Source organism: Capricornis sumatraensis, chromosome 4 (genome assembly GCF_032405125.1).
Source record: "Capricornis sumatraensis isolate serow.1 chromosome 4, serow.2, whole genome shotgun sequence".
Classification (NCBI taxonomy): domain Eukaryota; kingdom Metazoa; phylum Chordata; class Mammalia; order Artiodactyla; family Bovidae; genus Capricornis; species Capricornis sumatraensis.
In genome coordinates, this window is record NC_091072.1 from 106,855,954 (window position 1) to 106,876,760 (window position 20,807).

Consider the following 20,807-nt stretch of genomic DNA (forward strand, 5'->3'; position numbering starts at 1 on the left):
CAACACAGTGGTTCTCAAACTTGAGAGCATCTGAATCCCATGGAGTGCTTGGTAAATAACAGACTGTTAGATAGAGTTTCTGATTCAGGAAGTGCTGTAGGCCAAGTGTTTGCACTCCCTACCCCCAAATTCATTCATTGAATCCTAATGCCCAACTGATGGTATTAGGAGGTGGGGCCTTTACAGGATTGCAAGCTCATGACTGTGGAGCCCTCAGGAAAGGGACTCTGTGCATGCGTGTGTGCTCGGCTGTGGCCAACTCTTTGTGACTGTAGCCCGCCCGGCTCCTCTGTCCATGGGATTCTCCAGGCAAGAACACTGGAGCGGGTTGCCATGGCTACCTCCAGGCGATCTTCCCGACCCAGGAACTGAACATGTGCCTCTTGCATCTCCTGCCTTGACAGGCAGATTCTTTATCACTGAGCCACCTGGGAAGCCCCCAGGAATGGAAGTATTGTGTTTATAAAAGAGACCTGAGAGCTCCTTTACCCCTCCTGTCAAAAGGGCAGGGTGAAAAGCTGGCCATCTATGAACCAGGAAAAGTTCCTTTGCCAGACACCAAACCTGTCAGGGCCTTGATCTTGGACTTCCCAGCTTCCAGAACTATGAGAAATAAATTTCTCCCAGATTTTGTTATAGTGGCTCTAACAGACTGAGACAGCAAGTCAGTGGTAGCGCCCAAGAGTCTGCATTTCTAACAAGTTTCCAGATGCTGCTAATGCTGCCAGTTTGGGGACCACACTGAGAATTTCTGCTCTAAAAATACAGTTGATCAATTTGATTGAAAGTCACTGTCAGAACTGTTCTCTGCTCCCATGCATACAAAGTTGTGCTGCAACTTACATTAATTCAGAGAGATGTTAATTTATCAAAACACGCTATTTCCACTTGACAAGTGATTTCCAAAAATCCTTAGTTAGCACTTAGCTGCAGATCTTGGTCTTCAGAACAATTAGCAAGTATTATTTAATTTGGCCATGGTTCCTCAGGGACTGTGAAAGTATAGTAAAACATTATGCACATAAAATAAAGGGTTTGGGTCCTAAAGCAGATCCTAGAGTTATATCTAGAATAGATGTTGACCAGATAGAGCTGATAAGCCCAGGGGTCGTGGTGGAGATGTGTTTTCTCATAGAAATTCCCGATATGTGTGTGTGCTAAGTTGCTTCAGTAGTGTCTGACTCTTTAAGACCTTATGGACTATAGCCCACAAGGCTCCTCGGTCCATGGGATTCTCCAGGCAAGAATACTGGAGTGGGTTGCCATGCCCTCCTCCAGGAGATCTTCCTGACCCAGGGATTGAGCCCGTGCCTCTTAAGTCTCCTGCATCGGCAGGCAGGTTCTTTACCACTAGTGCCACCAATGCACCCTCAACTGGGAACACATCCAACACATCCTGAGAGATGTGACAAGCAAACATCAATACATAGTTGTAGACTGCTTCTCGGAGTATAAATTGGAACTTTTTTTGTAAGGCAGTTTGGCAATACTTATCAAGAGTTTTAAAATGGGTATACTCTTTGACCTACTCATTCTACATTTAGTGAGTTATTCTAAAGACATAATCAGACCCATTGCAAAAGACTTAGGTTTATGGATGTTATCCATAGTATTGGTTATAGCTGGAAAAAAAATGGAAATAAACTAATGATCAACCAGGGGAAATGGCTAAATAAGTTTAGTTCAGTTATGGATTGGAGTATTTTTCAATTGGTACAAACAATATTGGGGATGAATAGTTATTGGAATAAAAATGTTTCAAAATATATTTAAAAACAGATTAAAACAGGAGGCTCATAATATTTCCATTTTTTGGTAGAAAAGTGATGCTTATGAATGTATAATCAGTCTGGAGGATTACATACCAACAAGATGTTAACAGGTGTTTAACACTGTGGGATGATAAAACTACATTTTTTTTAAAATTACAGTTGTTTTTCTTTCTCTTTTCTGTATCTCTATTTGAAAGTTGACTAATAATGAATGTATACTGCTTTTGTAAGAAGCAAATGTAAGTTTAAAAAATTTAAGATTTTTTAAGTGAGAAAAGCCAGTTGTAAACGTGCAAAAACACAGGGACTTTTTCAATCTGTCACTTTTAAGTACAGCTTCAGAGTGAGTGTGTGTGTGTTGGTTGGGGGGTTATCTTGAATTTATGAAGGGACCCAGTGAGGAGCTCCTTCTTCCAGGGCCTCCTCTACTCACTACAGTAAGAACACCAGAGGGTATGTTTGGAGTCCGGTCTTCCCTCCACCCCTTTCAAACTATGTGGCTAGGTATTTTAACCTCTCTTTGTCTCAGTTACTTCATTTGTAAAATGGGTATGTTAGTATAGCATCTACTTTGTGGAGCTGCTGTGAGATGAGACATGCCTAGCATCAGTAGATTTGGGCTGTCACTGTTACTCTGAGGATGGCTGGCTTTCCAGAGCACAGCAGCCCACTAGCAAAGGAGGGCAGAAGTAAAATTGGAATCCGTGAGGATAACTGGATAATCTCTGGGCCAACATGCTAGGACGGCAGTGAAATGGCTGCACCAATGAAATTCAGCAGAGCAACATGTCTGGATCAAAGACAACTGACTCACCATGTTTAGAAAGAGCTTCAGACAAGTGGACATTAAAGACAGAAGAGGCGCACAAACTCTTCTAGCGATGTGGAGCAATGAGGGTGTTACACAGGAGAAAATCCAGTAACAAGAGTAATAAAAACAAAAATGAAAAATAAAGAGATCTGGGGTATGAAGATCATCTGGGATAAGGTGCTTGGGTGGTTTAGTTTGCCACTGGGATAGACCCCTAAGAAAGGACAAGACTCACAAAGCAAGAAGTACCCAGGAAAGCTTGGCAACAGGGTTAGAAGTGCGACTGTTTTTGTGTGTGTATTACTATTTTAATACACACACACCAACAACACACACCACATACCTGCCTTGTGCGGGACTTCTGAGAGAGAGAAAGACAAAATTTGATTCTCCCCTGAAACTTGGGCAACAGAAACTTTTTAAAAAAGCAGTTGTTTATAGGTTTTTTTTGTCCCCCAGCCTGTTTTCTGAGATGTAGTCCCTGAAGGTATTCCTGAAAATAATTCCTCACAGAAGGGATTTTTATGAGTGCAGGACTAAACATGACTTCTGGGGCTTCCCTGGTGGCTCAGTGGTAAGGAATCCCCCTGCCAAAGCAGGGGACATGGGTTCTACCCGTTTCCAGGAAGATCCCACACGCCATGGGGCAACTAAGACCACGCACCACGACTGCTGAGCCTGTGCTCTGGAGCCTGGGAGCCACAGCTTCTGAAGACCAAGGGCCCTAAACAGGGCCCACAACAAGAGAAGCCGCCAGAATGAGGCGCTCTCACACCACAGCTAGAGAGTAGTCCCCACACACCGCAACTGGAGAAAGCCCTTGCAGCAATGAAGACCCAGCACAGTCAAAAAATAAATAAAATTATATATATATATATATATATATATAAAAAACATGACTTCTGTTTGAGTGTCTCCTAAGGAAAGAGGACTCTTAATTTAACATTTCCATCTGATTCTAAAATCTACCTTTTTCAAGCTTTCCAGTCCATTCTCTGCCGTTCATTTCTTTCCTTGCAAGCATAGGAAAAAAGATGGTCTTCACGATTCAACCAAGGCACAGACAATTATTTGGGAATCTATATATTTGAAAATTCAACTTTAGAATTGCTTCCAGATTGAAAGTTTAGAAATCACATAAATTAAAGGGTACAGACTCAACAAGAAGCCTGAATGGATTGTGAAACTAAGCCCTTTGGGAAACAGAGGTTCCAAAATCTAAACACACTGGAAGATTTGCTTATTGCTGACTTAAAAATAATTTAAAAATATTTCCATTCTTACATCAGAAAGGCTGGTTTCTACTTTATTGTATTTGAGAACAGATATTTCCTTTTCTTTTTTTTAAGGGAAATTTCCTTGAACACATACACCAATGAACAATTCTAACCCTCAAATATGGGATTAGAGAAAGTCAGATTTCAGAGTACTAAATTGAATAAAATGGCCTACCTCTCACAGGAGCAGATGTGTTCCTAATGGCATATTTAATTAGGGGAGTGAGAGTGCTGTATATTACTAATACATATACCCTGGGACAAAATTCAGGGTTGGGGAATAGAGCATGAGTAAGTCTAGGGAGGAAAATGGATAGTGGAACCTCATGTGGTCAGAACAAATCCCTCATTTCACCAAACTCTGTACTTAGAATCTTTGAAGTGGCAGCTACTCATACCAAAGAGAACTGAAAGGCCAAAAGAATCTATTGCTTTATAAAGTTCAGTCTGTGGACACATCATTTAAAACAGGCAACTCCCAATCAGTTCAGAAACAAATTACCTCCCCTAAATATAAAATGAAAATTACATATAACATCCACAGTGCCCTTTTGTTTTCCTTCTCCCTTTTGGCAATGACCTTTAAAAATTGGACAGAAGAAACTTCCCTGGTGGTCCCGTGGCTAAGACTCCATGCTCCCAGTACAGGGGGCCTGCGTTCAATCCCTAGTCAAGGAACTAGTTCCCCTACATCACAACTAAGGCCCAGTGCAGCCAGGTAATAAAATAAATACATTTAAAAAACAAAACTGGACAGAAGAGTGCAGGGTTCCTAGGTGTTTGAATACTCTCTTTTATACTGTGTATTAACACACAGAAAACTGGGGCAAAGGCTGCGGCACTGGCATCAGAGGTGAGGAAAAACAAATGAAACATTTCAGAACAAATCTAACCATCAATTTACTTATTTCTCAAACATTTGGAGGAAGAGGTCTACGTGTTTTAAGATTTTACTGAACTAGACCCTTCACAGGCATTCTTTTATGGAATCATCACGACCATCTCCTAAGGCAGCTGTTACCCAGCAGGCCTTGGGGAGACAGTATACATGGTTACTGCCTTCTGTGGGGCATGGGGCAGGGACAGCCAGATGTTATGTAGTGTGATGTGAGGTGTGACAGAGGGAAGATTCCCTGCTCTCTGTGTAACATGTTAGGGGAGCACATATTCAGGACCACAGAGCCAGGATTCCTCTCAGGAGTCCTTTCAGAATGAAGACTCTGTCTCTGAGCATACATTTAGCTGGAAAACCCAACCAGGAACATAAAGGCAGCACCAAATGAATGTGTTCAGAGATCTGTTACAGCTTCTCACGTATTACTAAGATAGGTCTTAAAATTTTAATTTTAAATAGACATGTCTGTAAAGCTGTCATGGGAAAGGAAATAAGCAGCTAAGTTGTACCACTGAAGTGCAAAATAATTCATAGAAATCATTCTTCCTAAGATAATTTTGTAGGCCTTTATTTTTTAAAAAGGCAATTTTACTTTAAAAATGACCAGGGTTTCCTGCAAGTTTCTATTGATTCTTTCCCAGTAAACAATTTAAAAGGTAATTTTAAGATGGGCATTATTTAGGGTTTAGATCTGGGGCGGGGGCTGGGGGAAACCTGATAAATGTGTGTGTGTGTGTGTGTGTGTGTGTGTGTGTGTGTGTTGAACTGCTTCAGCTGTGTCTGACTCTATGAGCTGTCAGGCTTATCTGACTATGGGATTCTCCAGATAAAACTGGAGTGAGTTGCTGTGCTCTCTTCCTGGGAATCTTCCCAAACCAAGGATTGAACCCGTGTCTCTTCTGTCTCCTGCACTGGCAGGCGGGTTCTTTACCACCACTAGTTAACTATGATATATTTTTAATTGAAATAATAGGTGTATAATAGAACACTAGGAGAGCAATGTAGAATTATCTTTAGGCAATGGCAACCCACTCTAGTACTCTTGCCTGGAAAATCCCATGAGCGGAGGAGCCTGGTGGGCTGCAGTACATGGGGTCGCTAAGAGCCGGACACGACTGAGCAACTTCACTTTCACTTTTCATTTTCATGCATTGGAGAAGGAAATGGCAACCCACTCCAGTGTTCTTGCCTGGAGAATCTCAGGGATGGAGGAGCCTGGTGGGCTGCCGTCTATGGGGTCGCACAGAGTCAGACAGGACTGAAGCGACTTAGCAGCAGCAGCAGGACTGAGGGGATCTTAGAGATGAATAAACAAGCTTAGATAAACTTAGAAATTAACCAGTTATGACTATCAAACACTCCAAGTGCTTCTGAGAAGGGAAGACTGCGCTTGGTTTCTGCTAGGGCAAAGTGAACGTGCTGAAGTAAGTGTTATGGGGAAAAAATTTACAGTTGATAAGTATGCAATTTAAAAAATCTCCTAAAATTTTTATTTATGTTAGCACACTGGAATGTACCCCAAATTACTACATATGTCTGTACCTAAATGGTTTAATTTAGTTGGCACGGCTGGATCATTGAAAAAGCAAGAGAGTTCCAGAAAAACACCTATTTCTGCTTTATTGACTATGCCAAAGCCTTTGACTGTGTGGATCACAATAAACTGTGGAAAATTCCTCAAGAGATGGGAATACCAGACCACCTGACCTGCCTCTTGAGAAACCTATATGCAGGTCAGGAAGCAACACTTAGAACCGGACATGGAACAACAGACTGGTTCCAAATAGGAAAAGGAGTCCGTCAAGGCTGTGTCTGAGGCTTGTCACCCTACTTATTTCATTTATATGCAGAGTACATCATGAGAAACGCTGGGCTGGAAGAAGCACAAGCTGGAATCAAGATTGCCGGGAGAAATATCAATAACCTCAGATATGCAGATGACAGCACCCTTATGGCAGAAAGTGAAGAGGAGCTAAAAAGTCTCTTGATGAAACTGAAAGAGGAGAGTGAAAAAGTTGGCTTAAAGCTCAACATTAAGAAAACGAAGATCATGGCATCTGGTCCCATCACTTCATGGAAAATAGATGGGGAAACAGTGGAAACAGTGTCAGACTTTATTTTGGGGGGCTCCCAAATCATTGCAGATGGTGACTGCAGCCAGGAAATTAAAAGACGCTTACTCCTTGAAAGGAAAGTTATGACAAACCTAGATAGCATATTCAAAAGCAGAGACATTACTTTGCCGACTAAGGTCCGTCTAGTCAAGGCTATGGTTTTTCCAGTGGTCATGTATGGATGTGAGAGTTGGACTGTGAAGAAAGCTGAGAACTGATGCTTTTGAACTGTGGTGTTGGAGAAGACTCTTGAGAGTCCCTTGGACTGCAAGGAGATCCAAACAGTCCATTCTGAAGGAGATCAGTCCTGGGTGTTCTTTGGAAGGACTGATGCTAAAGCTGAAACTCCAGTACTTTGACTACCTCATGCGAAGAGTTGACTCATTGGAAAAGACCCTGGTGCTGGGTCCCTGGAAGGGATTGGGGGCAGGAGGAGAAGGGGACGACAGAGGATGAGATGGCTGGATGGCATCACCGACTTGATGCACATGAGTTTGGGTAGATTCTGGGTATTGGTGATGGACAGGGAGGCCTGGTGTGCTGTGATTCATGGGGTCGCAAAGAGTCAGACACGACTGAGTGACTGAACTAACTGAATCTTATAGACTCTTTAAGGGTTCCTTACTACCCTAAAACTATTTCTTTATCAACATAAATGATCCACCTTTTCAGATATTTTAAAACTCAGGGCAATAAATGTTTAATTGAAAAAAAAATAAATGTTTAATTGGCACATGTGAGGGGTAGTGTGTGTGTACATGCTCAGTAGCTGAGTCATGTCTGACTCTTTGTGACCACATGGACTGTAGCCCACCAGTCTCCTCAGTCCATAGGATTCTTCAGGCAAGAATACTGGAGTGGGTTGCCATGCTCTCCTCTAGGGGATCTTCCCGACCCAAGGATTGAATCCATGTCTCTTATGTCTTCTGCCTTAACAGGCAGACTCTTTATCACCAGTGCCACCTGGGAAGCCCAAGGCACTTTATTTTTATTATTATTACATCAGCTCCACCTCAGATCACCAGGCATTAGATGCCGGAGGTTAAGGACCCCTGCCCTAACATACTTCCCCTAGGGAGATCTGATTCTACTGGGACTTTTGGCTGAAATGTCACCATATTGAAAACAGAGAGAACAGTAACTGGAGGTTCAAACTGAACATTAACTGCAAACTGAGATCCACAGCATTTTCAGTCAGTGAGAGCTCTAGTTCACAATTCAATAGTCCCAGATAGCAGATCAAATTTGCACTTCTGGTGTTTAAAGGCTCTGATGAACCCAGTGAGTGCAACTTTAGCTACTCTGTCAAAGACTGATATTAATTTAATCAAGATGGGAAATAAGGGTCTGTGATATCCCAAGCAGCAATGAAGTTCTTTATTTTCATGTAAACTACTCAAAATAAACACCAAGGGCAGCAAACTGGAAAAACACCCTAAAGAACAGAAGAATGGCTTCTAAATAGATGGCTTCTTCATTTTAAGCAACAGACAAGTATTTAACTAGATTATTCTCCACTGAGACTATTAAATGGTTTTGATATTGCTGTCCAAATGGAATTTCAGATCCACTTAATTTCAAGAAATTGACTGAAATTTAAATCTGGTGTATTTTAGATGGCGCTATGTGCTCTATGTGCTATTTATGCTCATTACTGCATTGAAGTAGCTGGATTCAGATAACTGAGTTAATAGTATTAAATCAGAGATGCCAAATTAATTTCCTCGACATGTTCATGAATGGCTCTAAAATTATCGAGGCTTAATGATTGAAAACCTTTCCCATTTTCTTATTGTTCTTTGACAGATAATTAGAATACAAGTTTTCCAGAATTATAAAACCAGGAAGAACCCTAATGGGATCTAGTCCAATGTTCTTATTTTCTAAGCAAATGAAGCCCAGGAAAAGCAGGGGAATGTAGCAGTTAAAAGATTGGGCTCTGGAGTCAGACAGACCCAGTCCCAGATTGGCAAGTTATTCACTGTCTGATCTTGGGAAAGTTATTTAATCAGTTTCTTCATCTACAAAATGGGGATAACAACAGTATTAATCTCATAGCTTTGTGGTAAAGATTAGATGAGCAAACACTCAAGGTATTCAGCACAGAAGATTGGCACATTGTAACTACTCAGTCAATTTACCAGTTATTATTATGACTAAAAAGTGACCCCTAAGGCAAGTAAGCAACAACAGAACTAGAACCTGGAGCTCCTGCACATATCAGGGATTTTTTTTTTAAATCTAAACACAGTACCTGGAATAAGGATTCCTTGGTCCTGACAATTTAAGTATACTATACCTACATACCTACATCAAATAGAAGGACAACTGTTTCAGTCTTTCTGCTACTATCAAAATATCAAATCAGCCATTACATACAGAGACATCAATGTCATGAAGATTCATACATGTTTAGTGTTCCATGAGCAATGACTGTTAAATTACATGCTTTTAAGTATTTCCCACCAAAGCTGTTTGTATAAAATAAATGATAAACAGAAGTTAGGGTTTCACTTGCTAATGATCTCAAACTTGACTGGTTAGTTGCTATGTGGATTAAGTCCGATATTCTTACTTTGTATCATCAGTCAGATATCACCATGGCTTCTACACATCTGCTATGGAGGAAGAATAAGGGACACATGAAAGAAGAAGCTCACTGGATCTCTCTCAGGGAGAATCGGTTCAACTAATACAGGGTCCTTGGAACCCAGCAGCCACCAATCACAGACATTTGGAATTGCCATTTCTGTCAAGATTGTGTCCTTACATGATTCAATGTGGAGTTGTATGGTTTTCTTATTTTAAAAAAATGAATAAGAAGCTCCTAAGGCATATTAGCTTTATATAACATGCTCTCAATATTCCTGCATTTGTTAATTTTTAGTTAGTTGGCAGTCTTTTCAGGAAGTATTCTCAGACTGCCAAGTGGGTGCGTAAAATATTTTTTTCATAGTAAACTAAAGGTCATTTTTCTCCAAATCTGGAGATGATCAATGTATATAAAATTACTTTAAATTTTTAAAAATAATAGTAACTGCATCCAATAGACATCAAATCAAAGCACAGTGGCATAAACACGAACAAAACCCAAACACCTTTTTATATAACACCAGTGTGATTCAGCAGACCAACAGATGAAGAAAATAGTAATTTGAGAAGCAGCAATTTGTATCCATACCCAGTGTTTAGTATTTCAGTGACAAGAAATAAAATCGTTTGGCAAACTTACCCGCATTTTTGCACAAGCATCTTGGGTTGATTCTGTCCCCCTGAGCTCTTTTATCAGCATAGAACCTAAATACTGAAATAGAAAAAAATAAATAAATCAACGATTTATGAAAAACAGAACATAAATATGAGTAGCAATTTAAAAGCAGACTGTAAAAGTACTACTGGCCAGCTTTCCTGGTTGTAGGCTGCTGCATAACTTTTAAAAACTAACAGTAACTAATTCTAACAAATAAATGATGTATACAGAGAATGTAGCAGAATTAACCACAGTTCTGAAAGCTGTAAATTGCTCTTTATAATAAAACTGCAGTAGTTTCTAAAGAAGCCATCTTTCAGATCATATTTAACTGCAAAATGGGGCCATCTAAAAATGTTTTCCCTTTTTTTTTGAGGCAGCAATGTCTGCAAAAATAAATCACATCACTATCTATGTAATTACAGGCTTGTATGAGACAGCTGAGAAGTGAAGCAACATACAGCACATTTGGACTTAGTTGGCTGCATAGGTAATTAATGTTAGGCTGCTTTTAGGCAGAGAAACAGTTTTGGACCTTTTTCATTCTCAGTTCCGTGCCTGGTGGTTGATCCACCTGAGAATGGGCTGGAAGTATGCAGGGAGGGAGAATGCCATTCTCAGTTGTTCCACAGCCCAGGGAGCTGAGTTCCTTGGTGCAAACTGACACTGGAGGGGCTGAACAGGGCAGGAGAAGGATGGCAGTATCTCCTTCCAGGAATCACCAGTCACTTTGCTGTTAGGTGATAGGCTCCAATGCTGCCTTAGTACAGATGGTCACACACACTCCAAGTTCTGGCTGGGGACAAAAAGTTTTTAGCAAAATGTCTATTTTGCCTTCCTATCAATTGACTCTCCTTGAACCTTTTGAAAGGGGCTTCCCAGGTGGCGCTACTGGTAAAGAACCTCCCTGCCAGTGCAGGAGATATGAGACTCAGGTTCGATCTCTGGTTCAGGAAGACTCCCTGGAGGAGGGCATGGCAACCCACTCCAGCATTCTTTCTGGGAGAATGTCATGGACAGAGGAGCCTGGCGAGCTACAGTCCAGAGAGTCACAAAGTCAGATGTTACTTAGCACACACACACAGAACCTTTTGAAACTTCAATAGGGTTCTTTCTATCTGTCATTTTTCTCTACTTTCCTTCAAAAAAAGAGAGAAAAGAAACAGCTCAATATGTCTTTTTAAAAGAGTGTATTAAAATGATTATTTTCTGGACGTGACTGAGGAGACCCTGGCAGTCTGCAAAAACTGGGCTGGGAATCAGTCTTTTAGACCCAGGAGATTTCAGACTTGAAGAGTTTGTGCACAGGCACAATAGCAGAGGGTTCAGTCAAAGGCTTCCAAGAAGGCATGCTCAGAAAGGCTCAGGGATCTGGTGTCTGGGTCTTGGAGGAAGAAGGAGGAACGGCAGTCTTACAGTTTGGGGGGAGATTATGACTGAAATAAGTCCAGTGCTTCAAGACATAAGCAGTTAAAGAAGTGCAGAGGGCACAAAATGAAGACTGAACTGCTGTGAGATAATTAGGACCTTTACATCTTCATAAACTAACGATGATGATTGTGGTGAAGTCCTTATCTTCTTTCCGATGTTTTTCATTATCTTATTTTTGAAAATATGAAATCCTCATCTTTTAAGTTATTAGGAAGCTTTGTCCTAATTAAAACATTCATTTTTAAGAAAGACAGTTTCAGTGTTCTGCTGAGGGTTCAGCCACTTTCCCTGCTATAGTCATGACAACCACCTGCCCCTAAACTGATGGTATCTTTTTAACATTTACCTGCTCATATCACTCACAATCTCAACTAAGCCTGATTCCCTCTCCTATCTAAAAAAAAAAAAAAGGCCTAGTAATATAATCCAAATGATGACAATGAAAAGAATCTGGTATTTACATAAAGCTGTAGACCCAATGTTTTGAGATAACTGGTGAGTTATGGGGAAATGCCTATATGTGCTCTATTTACAGTCATTTCCATTTTAAGATAACAATTTATCCCATTTAATTTAAAATACAATCATATATGAAGAAGGCAAAACAGACCTTAAGCTTACAAGATTAAAAGGGTTATAAAGTTCCATTTGTTTGGAATTTCCAAGTAGCCTTTGAAGAAAGCTTCTTTAAGAAAAAAAGAGAAGGGGAAAACATTTTAGGAATTTCAGTGATGGATGTCTGGGGATACTGAATATAAAAGCAAACAAGCTAGAAATGTACCCTCTATTCCTGCTGGTACCCAAGCACTCAGTTCTGGGTAACTTACAAAAGCCTTGTAATCACATGACTGGAAGATGAGCTTTTCCGGGTGGTGTTGCCAGTACTGCACTGGAGTTGAGGCTGTGGCTTCATTTGGAGGTCGCAAGGTAATGGAAGGTTCTCCCCAGTCTCCTGTCTGAAAATCACATTTATTCTAGATGTAGTGTGAGTAATAGGCTAAGTTCATGCACTATAGCTGGCCTGAGTTCATCTTAAACCTGTGTGCCATAAAGGTGCAAATGCATTTGGGTGTATTATATGTTTATCATGGTTTTATATGTCCTAGCATCCTGTCTCCCAAAGCTGAGTTAACTTTTGAGCTATGAAATAAGTTGATTTACTCTATTTTTAGAATGACAGCCTAAGCCAAGTACTCTTAAAACTAAACATGAAGATATTCATAAATGATTTACTAAGTCATAATTTTCTGTTCCAACAGAAAAGAACATATGATCTTTGAAAGACTTTTCTGTTTTTAAACTTGACTGTTCGAAATTTTTAGTTTGAAATGCATTCACAATACACCGGTTTATAAATTTCAGTTCCTGATGAGGACATGTACCATGTACTTTGAAAAATTCTGTATCTCTGGAGAGAAAATATGGTAGGCGTGATACTAGACAAAATTTCAGAAGAAAATGTACTGGTGGATGATAGGTAGTTTCCCTCCTCTGAATTCATTTGTATCAATATAACGCCACCATGATTGTCTTGGATATACTCAAACACCTCCCTCAGAAAACCTAAAGCATGAATGAAGAATAAATATTTAAATACCAGGTTTGGTCATATGTGCTTGTGCATGTACATGGGGAGCCTGATCACAAGTACAAGCACAGTCCATGTGACAGTATATCACACAGTACCTGAGCCCACTAAGACAGGCTTAAGGCAGAAGGACACCCCATCATTTTAATGACCATTTTCCACGAGGTTAACCTCAACATGTTTCATTACTGTAATGGTTTAGTGTGAGTGCCTATAAAGTCAAATTTCTAACTGGTTTTAAAAACAGAAGAATTCCAGAGCCCCTTAGGAATGCACGGGCCATTTCGTGAGGCAGAGAGCCTGAAATTTTCTCTTTGAGATCTGTCAATCCCAACCACGGGAAGAGAAAAATGAGCCTCATGTTATTTCCTTGGCTTCTCACTGGAGTGCGTGACTGGTCAGAACCCCCAGCTCCTCTCTCTGAGCTACTCTGCTTGTTAGTTTTGTTCCAGTTGCTAATTTACTTGCACAGGGCTCGGTTCTCCCATCTTCCATCTGTTGATATCATTAAGACTTTATCTGGTTTATTTACTTAAGCATTTTTAAGCAAAAATCCTTCATTTTATGACCCATCCCTGACTCATTCTTAAGTTTTCTCTTTGTTTATATGGATTTTTATTTTGTAAAAACAGTAACTAGTTGCAATTAATTAAGTTTTCCTCTGACTTGCTATTTTGATATTTTCTTTTCCTTCTCTCTTAAATGTTTGGATCTTTATTTCAACTGACTGTGATTTGCTCTTAAAAAAACTAGTATAAAATTTAAAATGCAGAATATGTGAATTTCAATATTATTTCGAAGGTGACTGTAATAACCTTTAAATGATAACAGTTAAAACTCTGGAAACATGCAACAGTGAGTTCTTAATTCAAAGTTCTTCCCACATCCAGCAAATCATCCTCTCATCTCCCCCATTAAATGACACCACTGGTCTTCCCCCTCCCTTGATAAAGCAACAACAACACAGCAAACAGGTGTTTTACACTTAAGTCACAGGTAACACTGTTAACGCAACAACAGAAGTTTGCACGCAACTTCGTGGAATGATACAAAGGGAGCTGGTTGACCTCAGGAGATCCTTGGATCCAGTGTGTGCTGATGTGGCAACGCAAACCAAGCATCCAGTCTTCAGCATTAGCCCTGTCATCGTTTAGCTGAGGTTCACCTTGGCCAAGCTCAACAGGCAGTTTTCAGAAAAGCCTGAACAGACATGGCAGGAGCTGGGGGTACCATGGGTTGCGGGTCAAGGGATGGGGGAGGGCTGGGGGTGGGAATGGGTGGGATGAAGCTGGGACTATGGGGACATTTCAGGTGTTTGTACGTTAAGCATGCAAATCATATGCAAACTCATTCTCTAATTGCTGAATTAACTCAGGCACTTTTATAATTAAATTTCAACGTGAGTTCCACATACACTTAAAGCAGAATGCTGATCCAAATATTTACATCATCCACAGAAGTCAGAGCAGCCATTTTGGGAATAACAGCACATAGCATGTCAGTCTGGAAATGACCTCGATCTCTTGTTTGGTAAGCATTTGAAGAATCTAGTGGTGCGTCCATTTCATCTGCTTAGGCAGCGCCATCATCTGCTCTCCTATGACTCCACTTTGTCCAGAAATCCCAAACCACCTGCTCCGAATCTGGAGTGCTCTGACAAGCTTCCCCGACATGCAATGGGGGAAGATAATTATAGGGGAGAGAAACAGAATCCTTATTTTCTTTGTGGCCCAGAAACTATGCTCCAGACCAAATATTTTAAAAATTCCCTACAGGGACAGAATCTGCCTTTCTGGAAATAGAAACTGAATTTTGTCATACTGAGTGCTATTTCCAGAAATTCGTTTTCAAACAGAGGGAAAAGTGTTCTTAAAATTGAATTTATAAGGAAATAATTTTCTTTTCTTCCTGGAAACTCATCAACTTATTATTATTATTTTTTAACCTTATATATAAGAGTATTTAGAAGACTCCGTTTGTAGGTGTTGATTTTTCTCTTTGGAATTAATTCAGTGGGAATGGATGGACTCATCATTACACTATTGTAAAGGGCAGATGTGGCCTGCCCTGGGGTGGGATTCAGCTTCATCTCCTTGAGGGACAGTAAAACAAAAGAACTTAGAGAGCAAGGGTGCCTTAGGTCTCTGTCCTTTTGGAGGCCGAATTATAGCAGGAAGGAACTATGGGGGAAACAGGTAGAGTGGTGATAACATGCAGGAGCAGCAGAGAGAAAAATAAGGGAGGGGTTTGCCTCACATATAAAATAATTCCAATTGTGAAGGCCAGTATTAGGTCCTATTAAGCAGTAAATTTATATCCAGATATTATCTGTATTTCTTAAGGTAAATTTAAAAAATTAATGATCTCCCAGTTAAAAATGCTTATCAAATATTAACTAAAAATCAAACAGACTTAAAAAGTCTTTTATCTGAAATAATGGTTTATAATAAAGTCTTATGTTTAGCAAAACATGGGTTACTATGAGGCAATAATGTTTAATTAGAATAACAAAATGAAATCACAAAAGTCTGTCACATTGTAAACTATTAGTGACTGGCAGTACTCTTTAAAGGGCTTAAGTAATTGCAGAAGAGAAATTACAGTGATTCAAGGCACTCTTACTAAATATCTTCAGGCTACTTCTTTATAGCTTAAAATACTTAGAGGAAAACCTTTCCTTTAGGTTCATGTATTAAATGATCTTAATAGTTCAAGAATTTGGTCATGGCTTAAAACCTTGTTTACTTGGCATTTATGTATGTATTTGTTCCTTTAGGACATAATTAAACAGAAGAAAATGTACATTATTAGCTATCCCTCCAACTCAAATAAAACTTAATCTTCTAATACGAAAGAAAAACATAATTTGAGATTAAAGTTTTAAACAGAGAATTGATTTCTGCTTAATAGGTGTTTACCAACTGCCAACTAGAAATTCTCAGCCTGCTGAGTTTGAAGGATTATAATTGGGCCATCCTCAATATAATGTAATTAAATTAAATGTCTCATACCACCGGCTGAAAAGTATAAGCCACTAACTGAATTTAGTTATAATGCAGAAAAAAATTTGCAAAATTCCATGATAGATGTTTATTGGATGGTAGATTCCAAAATGCAGCTATTAATCTTTTCATTATTTCAAAAGGTGGTAAAACTGCATGGTTTTAGTTCATGTGCACCAGATATCTAATTCGAAAACATCATATCGTGTAACATCCTATCCCCCAAAATGGAAACTGAAGATATCACATATTCTATTGTATTCTGAGAATACAAAGGGGAGACACTGTTTATATTTTTACTTTCTTCTTAAGGAAAAGTTTTGTTAGGAAACTGAAGATATCACATATTCTATGTGTTCTGAGAATACAAAGGGGAAACACTATTTATATTCTTACTTTCTTCTTAAGGAAAAGTTTTGTTAGGATGTCAGTAAATAATTAAAAGCTATGATTAGGATCTAGCTCTCTAACATGAACAGGAAGGTATGGTATTTTCCAAGCCTTATCTTATTCTTAAAAAATTTTTTAAAATGAGGACTTAATTGATTTTTTAATAGAAGCTTTTAAATCTTTTCTATTAGGAACAACTCCCACCTACCTGCTTGTAAATTTAGATTGAATATTAACAAACATTGTTTTCTATTTCTTCAGATCACTTAATAAAAAACTAAAATGATTTTAAATGACAATTGTTATTTTCAGGTTTCACTTTCAATAATTCTAACAAATATTAGAGATGGGCTACCCAAACATACATAAGATATATGTGATTACATTTACTTTCCCTTATCTCAACAGCTCTGAAGAAGGCACATACTTATAAATATGTATACATACATTGGGATGTGAATGTAAGGAAAGGCCTCCTACAAACAGTTCACATACACATGAAAGCAAGATGCTGGTGCAGTTCTTCTAAAACATCTTCAAGAATAAAGAATGCAGCTGGTTATCCTAAATTTGTTTCTTTTGATAAAAGAGCGGAGATGGCCACTTCTGAACATGAAAAAGCACTGGTTAGCGAGCGTTTTGGAGAAGGCAACGGCACCCCACTCCAGTACTCTTGCCTGGAAAATCCCATGGATGGAGGAGCCTGGTGGGCTGCAGTCCATGGGGTCGCAAAGTCGGACACGACTGAGCGACTTCCCTTTCACTGTTCACTTTCATGCATTGGACAAGGAAATGGCAACCCACTCCAGTGTTCTTGCCTGGAGAATCCCAGGGATGGGGGAGCCTGGTGGGCTGCCGTCCATGGGGTCGCACAGAGTCGGACACGACTGAAGCGACTCAGCAGCAGCAGCAGCAGCAGCAGCGCTTACGTGTTCAGGAGGAACCGCTGGGTCACTGGAGCAGCAGTACCAGGCGATGTATAGACTGTGGTCCCCAAGAGCCAGAACCCCATGCACAAAGGAGGGGTACGCCTGGCATGGCACCCCAAAGAGGCCCTCTGCATGCTGCCCCAAGAGCTCTGCAAAAGCTCTTTTGAGTGATTCTCAACCAAAAGTCTCAACCTCTCAGATAGCAGGCTGCCCAATGAGAAAAATTTAAGAGTGTGACAATAGGATTGTATTTTAAAATAGGAAATAGATAAAAAAAAACCCAAACATGAAAATGTTTACTTTCCAAACAAAAATGAATTTTTAAATGTATGCAAATGTGAAATGTGAATATCTGAATATTAAGCAGCTCAGAGTAAAATAGGTCGTGATTTTGCATGCATTCCAAAGATCAATTCACTACTGTCAAGTGGAAGAAAAAAAAAAAAAAAGATTAGGCTGAGAACCACTTTGTAGCTGTAATGGTGCCTCTCTTGGCTATAGTCCTCTTGCATTTGCATAAAACTTATATAGAATATCATGCAAATCATACTCAAATATTTCTCACAAGTGAAGCACATGAACCTTTGTATTAGGCACAAAGGACTGAATAGCCCATGGACAAGGAAAGTACAAAACGGGGAAGACTAACACTGATATATACATGGGTATATATATATCAATTTACCCTTTTCCTTTCTCCTGTGAAAGCAAGTGAACGCGGACACCTGAGATGAAAGCCAAACTCACACGGGACAAATTTTAACTGTAGACTTCCAAACCAAGTATGTTTCTCATTTCAGGACAATGTTTTGCACGTTAACTAGTCACAAGGCACAGTGAATGAAGTATAATAAACAATAAAAAAAAATCTCAGGAGTTGTTAGACATCACAAATTTTCTGCACTGCCAGGACATAGTCCCTATAGCTATTGACGACACTTTGCAACACACGACACAGCGCAAGGTCAGGAAGAGAAAATAACCATTTGTAATCTTACATTATGAACCTGATGGATGGCTGAGAAAGGAAATCCAGCGTTCTGATTCGTCCATATCTCACAGACAGACGACTGCTGATATAAACAGAAAACTATCTCATCTTGTCAATATTTAAAACACGGCAGCTACCAAGGTAGCATCAAGGAAGGGAAGGAGGAAAATAATAAAGAGCAAAGAATCACATTTCTTAAAAAAACAACAACAACACTCAAAAAATACTTTAAGGTGCCCGAGGTTTAATAATTGACTCCCAAGTCATTCTTTTGCTTAAAAACATTTTGGGTTGGCTGGGAGAAAAAAAAAGACCATTTATGCATTAATTTTATGTCAAAGGAAATTACCAATCCACTCACATCTTGAAAAAAGCAAACTGTGTTTTTCTACTTGCCAAAGAGAATGGAAATACTTTCCCCCTTCATGTCATTCATTTCATAGAATAAATATTTCCATGAAGTTTAAGAAAGATAGGAAAAAAGTCTTTAACACAGGCCAAACATTTTTATTTTCATATAGGCAAATGACCAGGAGCAAACAATGCAATAAAACGACTTTCCTAGTTTAGTCATGGCTCAGCTTGATAAACCGAGAAGCTATTTTCCCCCTCCAGAGTTCTCAAGGGCAAAACTCTGTGATTAACAAGGGAAGAAGTGTCCGTTTGCTGCCCAGCAGTGGGAGCGTGTGGTGGTGGAGGGGGCAGAATGGGGGGTGGGTTGGGGTCTGGAAGCTCAGTTCTGTTACTCACCAGAAACTCTGGGTAACAGCATTTGCTTTTTTATGAGCCTAATGAATCAGCTCCATGTTTTGGACTCACCACCACACCATTAACAATCCAATAGTTATTATCCAACAGTTATTAAAAGGCAATAATGTTTGCTTAGAATCAAATGCCCAATGAACCAGAAGCCTCCCAGGAGTTACAGAAGAAACCACCAGATAAGCCAACGAGGCTCCTGGCCTGACCTTTATAGGGTTCTTTTCCTGAATTCCATCACCTAAAAGATGCTGTGAAATCGAATCACAGAAAATGGCAGAGCGCCTAAGCTTATTCAGCCAACACTGTGAACATCCCCAGAATCACAAGCAGAGCATACAAAGATCAGTGCAGAAAGGAGATAAGAACATGAGCACAGTATGGTTTAGAAACCCAGCAAGGAACCCTATCACCAGCAAGTGCGGATTCCGGAAATGAAAGCTTTCCTCTGGCTAAATGTTTCTCCCACCTCCACCCTCCCAGAAACGCTCACCATAAATTTAACATCTCTTTCTCCAGTTCCAAACGCAGCTCCATACCCACCTACATCTTGCTCTCCATCCCTTCTGTCATCTGGATGGCTTGCTGGGGACAGACTGTCAGGTAACTGGCATTCTGTTCGGAAAGTAAGATACCTAGGGTCTGACCAAAAGGCACTTCCAACCACCTCTCACTTAAAAGCAGCCCTGCTCTTCTCAGTTTCTGCCCTAAACATCATGCCATTTTCTCCACAGGGGGGCATCTACCCCTTCCTACTTTTCAAAAATTAAATCTCTAGCAAGTTAAGCATTGGGGTCATTAAACTCCCAGCTTCGTCTCCAATAGCTCTCATCTGATTTAAATATATTAACTCCATGCTTCAGTAGGATTACTATCTTAACTGGCACCAAACATACTTCGAGGACACCCTTAAAGCACTGTCACCCACAGATTTGAGCTAATTCTTTTACATACATTACATCTTCTACAATGTTCACAGAATTTTAGTGACAGAAGTAACCCAGGGATCACCTGTCATCTGACAGATGAAGACAATGACATCCAGAGAGGTTCAGTAGCTTGCTGAGGTCACACAGGAAACTGTTACAACATGTCAGCTGGCTAGGAAGGAGTGCCAGCCCAGTAATGACTTCACCAGAAGGCAGAGGGGCTATTCAGTTATATGGAATCTGTTTACTAATCCTGAAAGAAATACATATAAATGGAGTCAGTTTATGAAAGTCTCAACTCCACACGGGGTTCAGATACCTTAATGTTCTATTTTCCAATCATGACCCCCAGATGGGCCATACTCCAATATCATATATGATTCAAACGTTGCTCTTCCTCATCACACACCTGGTGGGGCAGTAGAGCCCACCTTGGAGCCCTCCCACCCCAAGCTCTACCTCCTTCATGCACTTCGCTGGGGAGAAGGACAAGGGCCCCTTTCTTATCTGGCAGTGGCTGAATTCTCTCTGCTGGTTGTCTGCTGATCAGGGTAACACTAACTTGGTCTCTGACCCCTCCTGTAGGAGCTTCCTGGCCCTGGATGCTACTGTATCCACGCAGGTTCTCTGGAGGGCTCTGTTGGGAAGGGCGTGGGGTCCGGATAGCAC

General features: G+C 40.1%; 1 protein-coding gene across 17 annotated transcripts in view; it reads right to left on the reverse strand.

Moving 5' to 3' along the window:
* ANKS1B (ankyrin repeat and sterile alpha motif domain containing 1B) overlaps nt 1–20,807 on the reverse strand; it is a 1,136,988-nt gene that overhangs the window by 52,917 nt on the left and 1,063,264 nt on the right. For 8 of the 17 annotated variants that reach the window (XM_068970630.1, XM_068970629.1, XM_068970628.1 and 5 more), the window contains 2 exons: nt 12,378–12,506; nt 10,102–10,173 (listed from right to left, as the gene is read on the reverse strand). In XM_068970630.1, the coding sequence (XP_068826731.1) occupies nt 10,102–10,173; nt 12,378–12,506 (201 nt within the window). Of the gene's footprint in view, nt 1–10,101; nt 10,174–12,377; nt 12,507–18,457; nt 18,533–20,807 lie in introns of all 17 variants that reach the window. The other 9 variants (XM_068970625.1, XM_068970640.1, XM_068970635.1 and 6 more) reach the window with 2 other exon arrangements.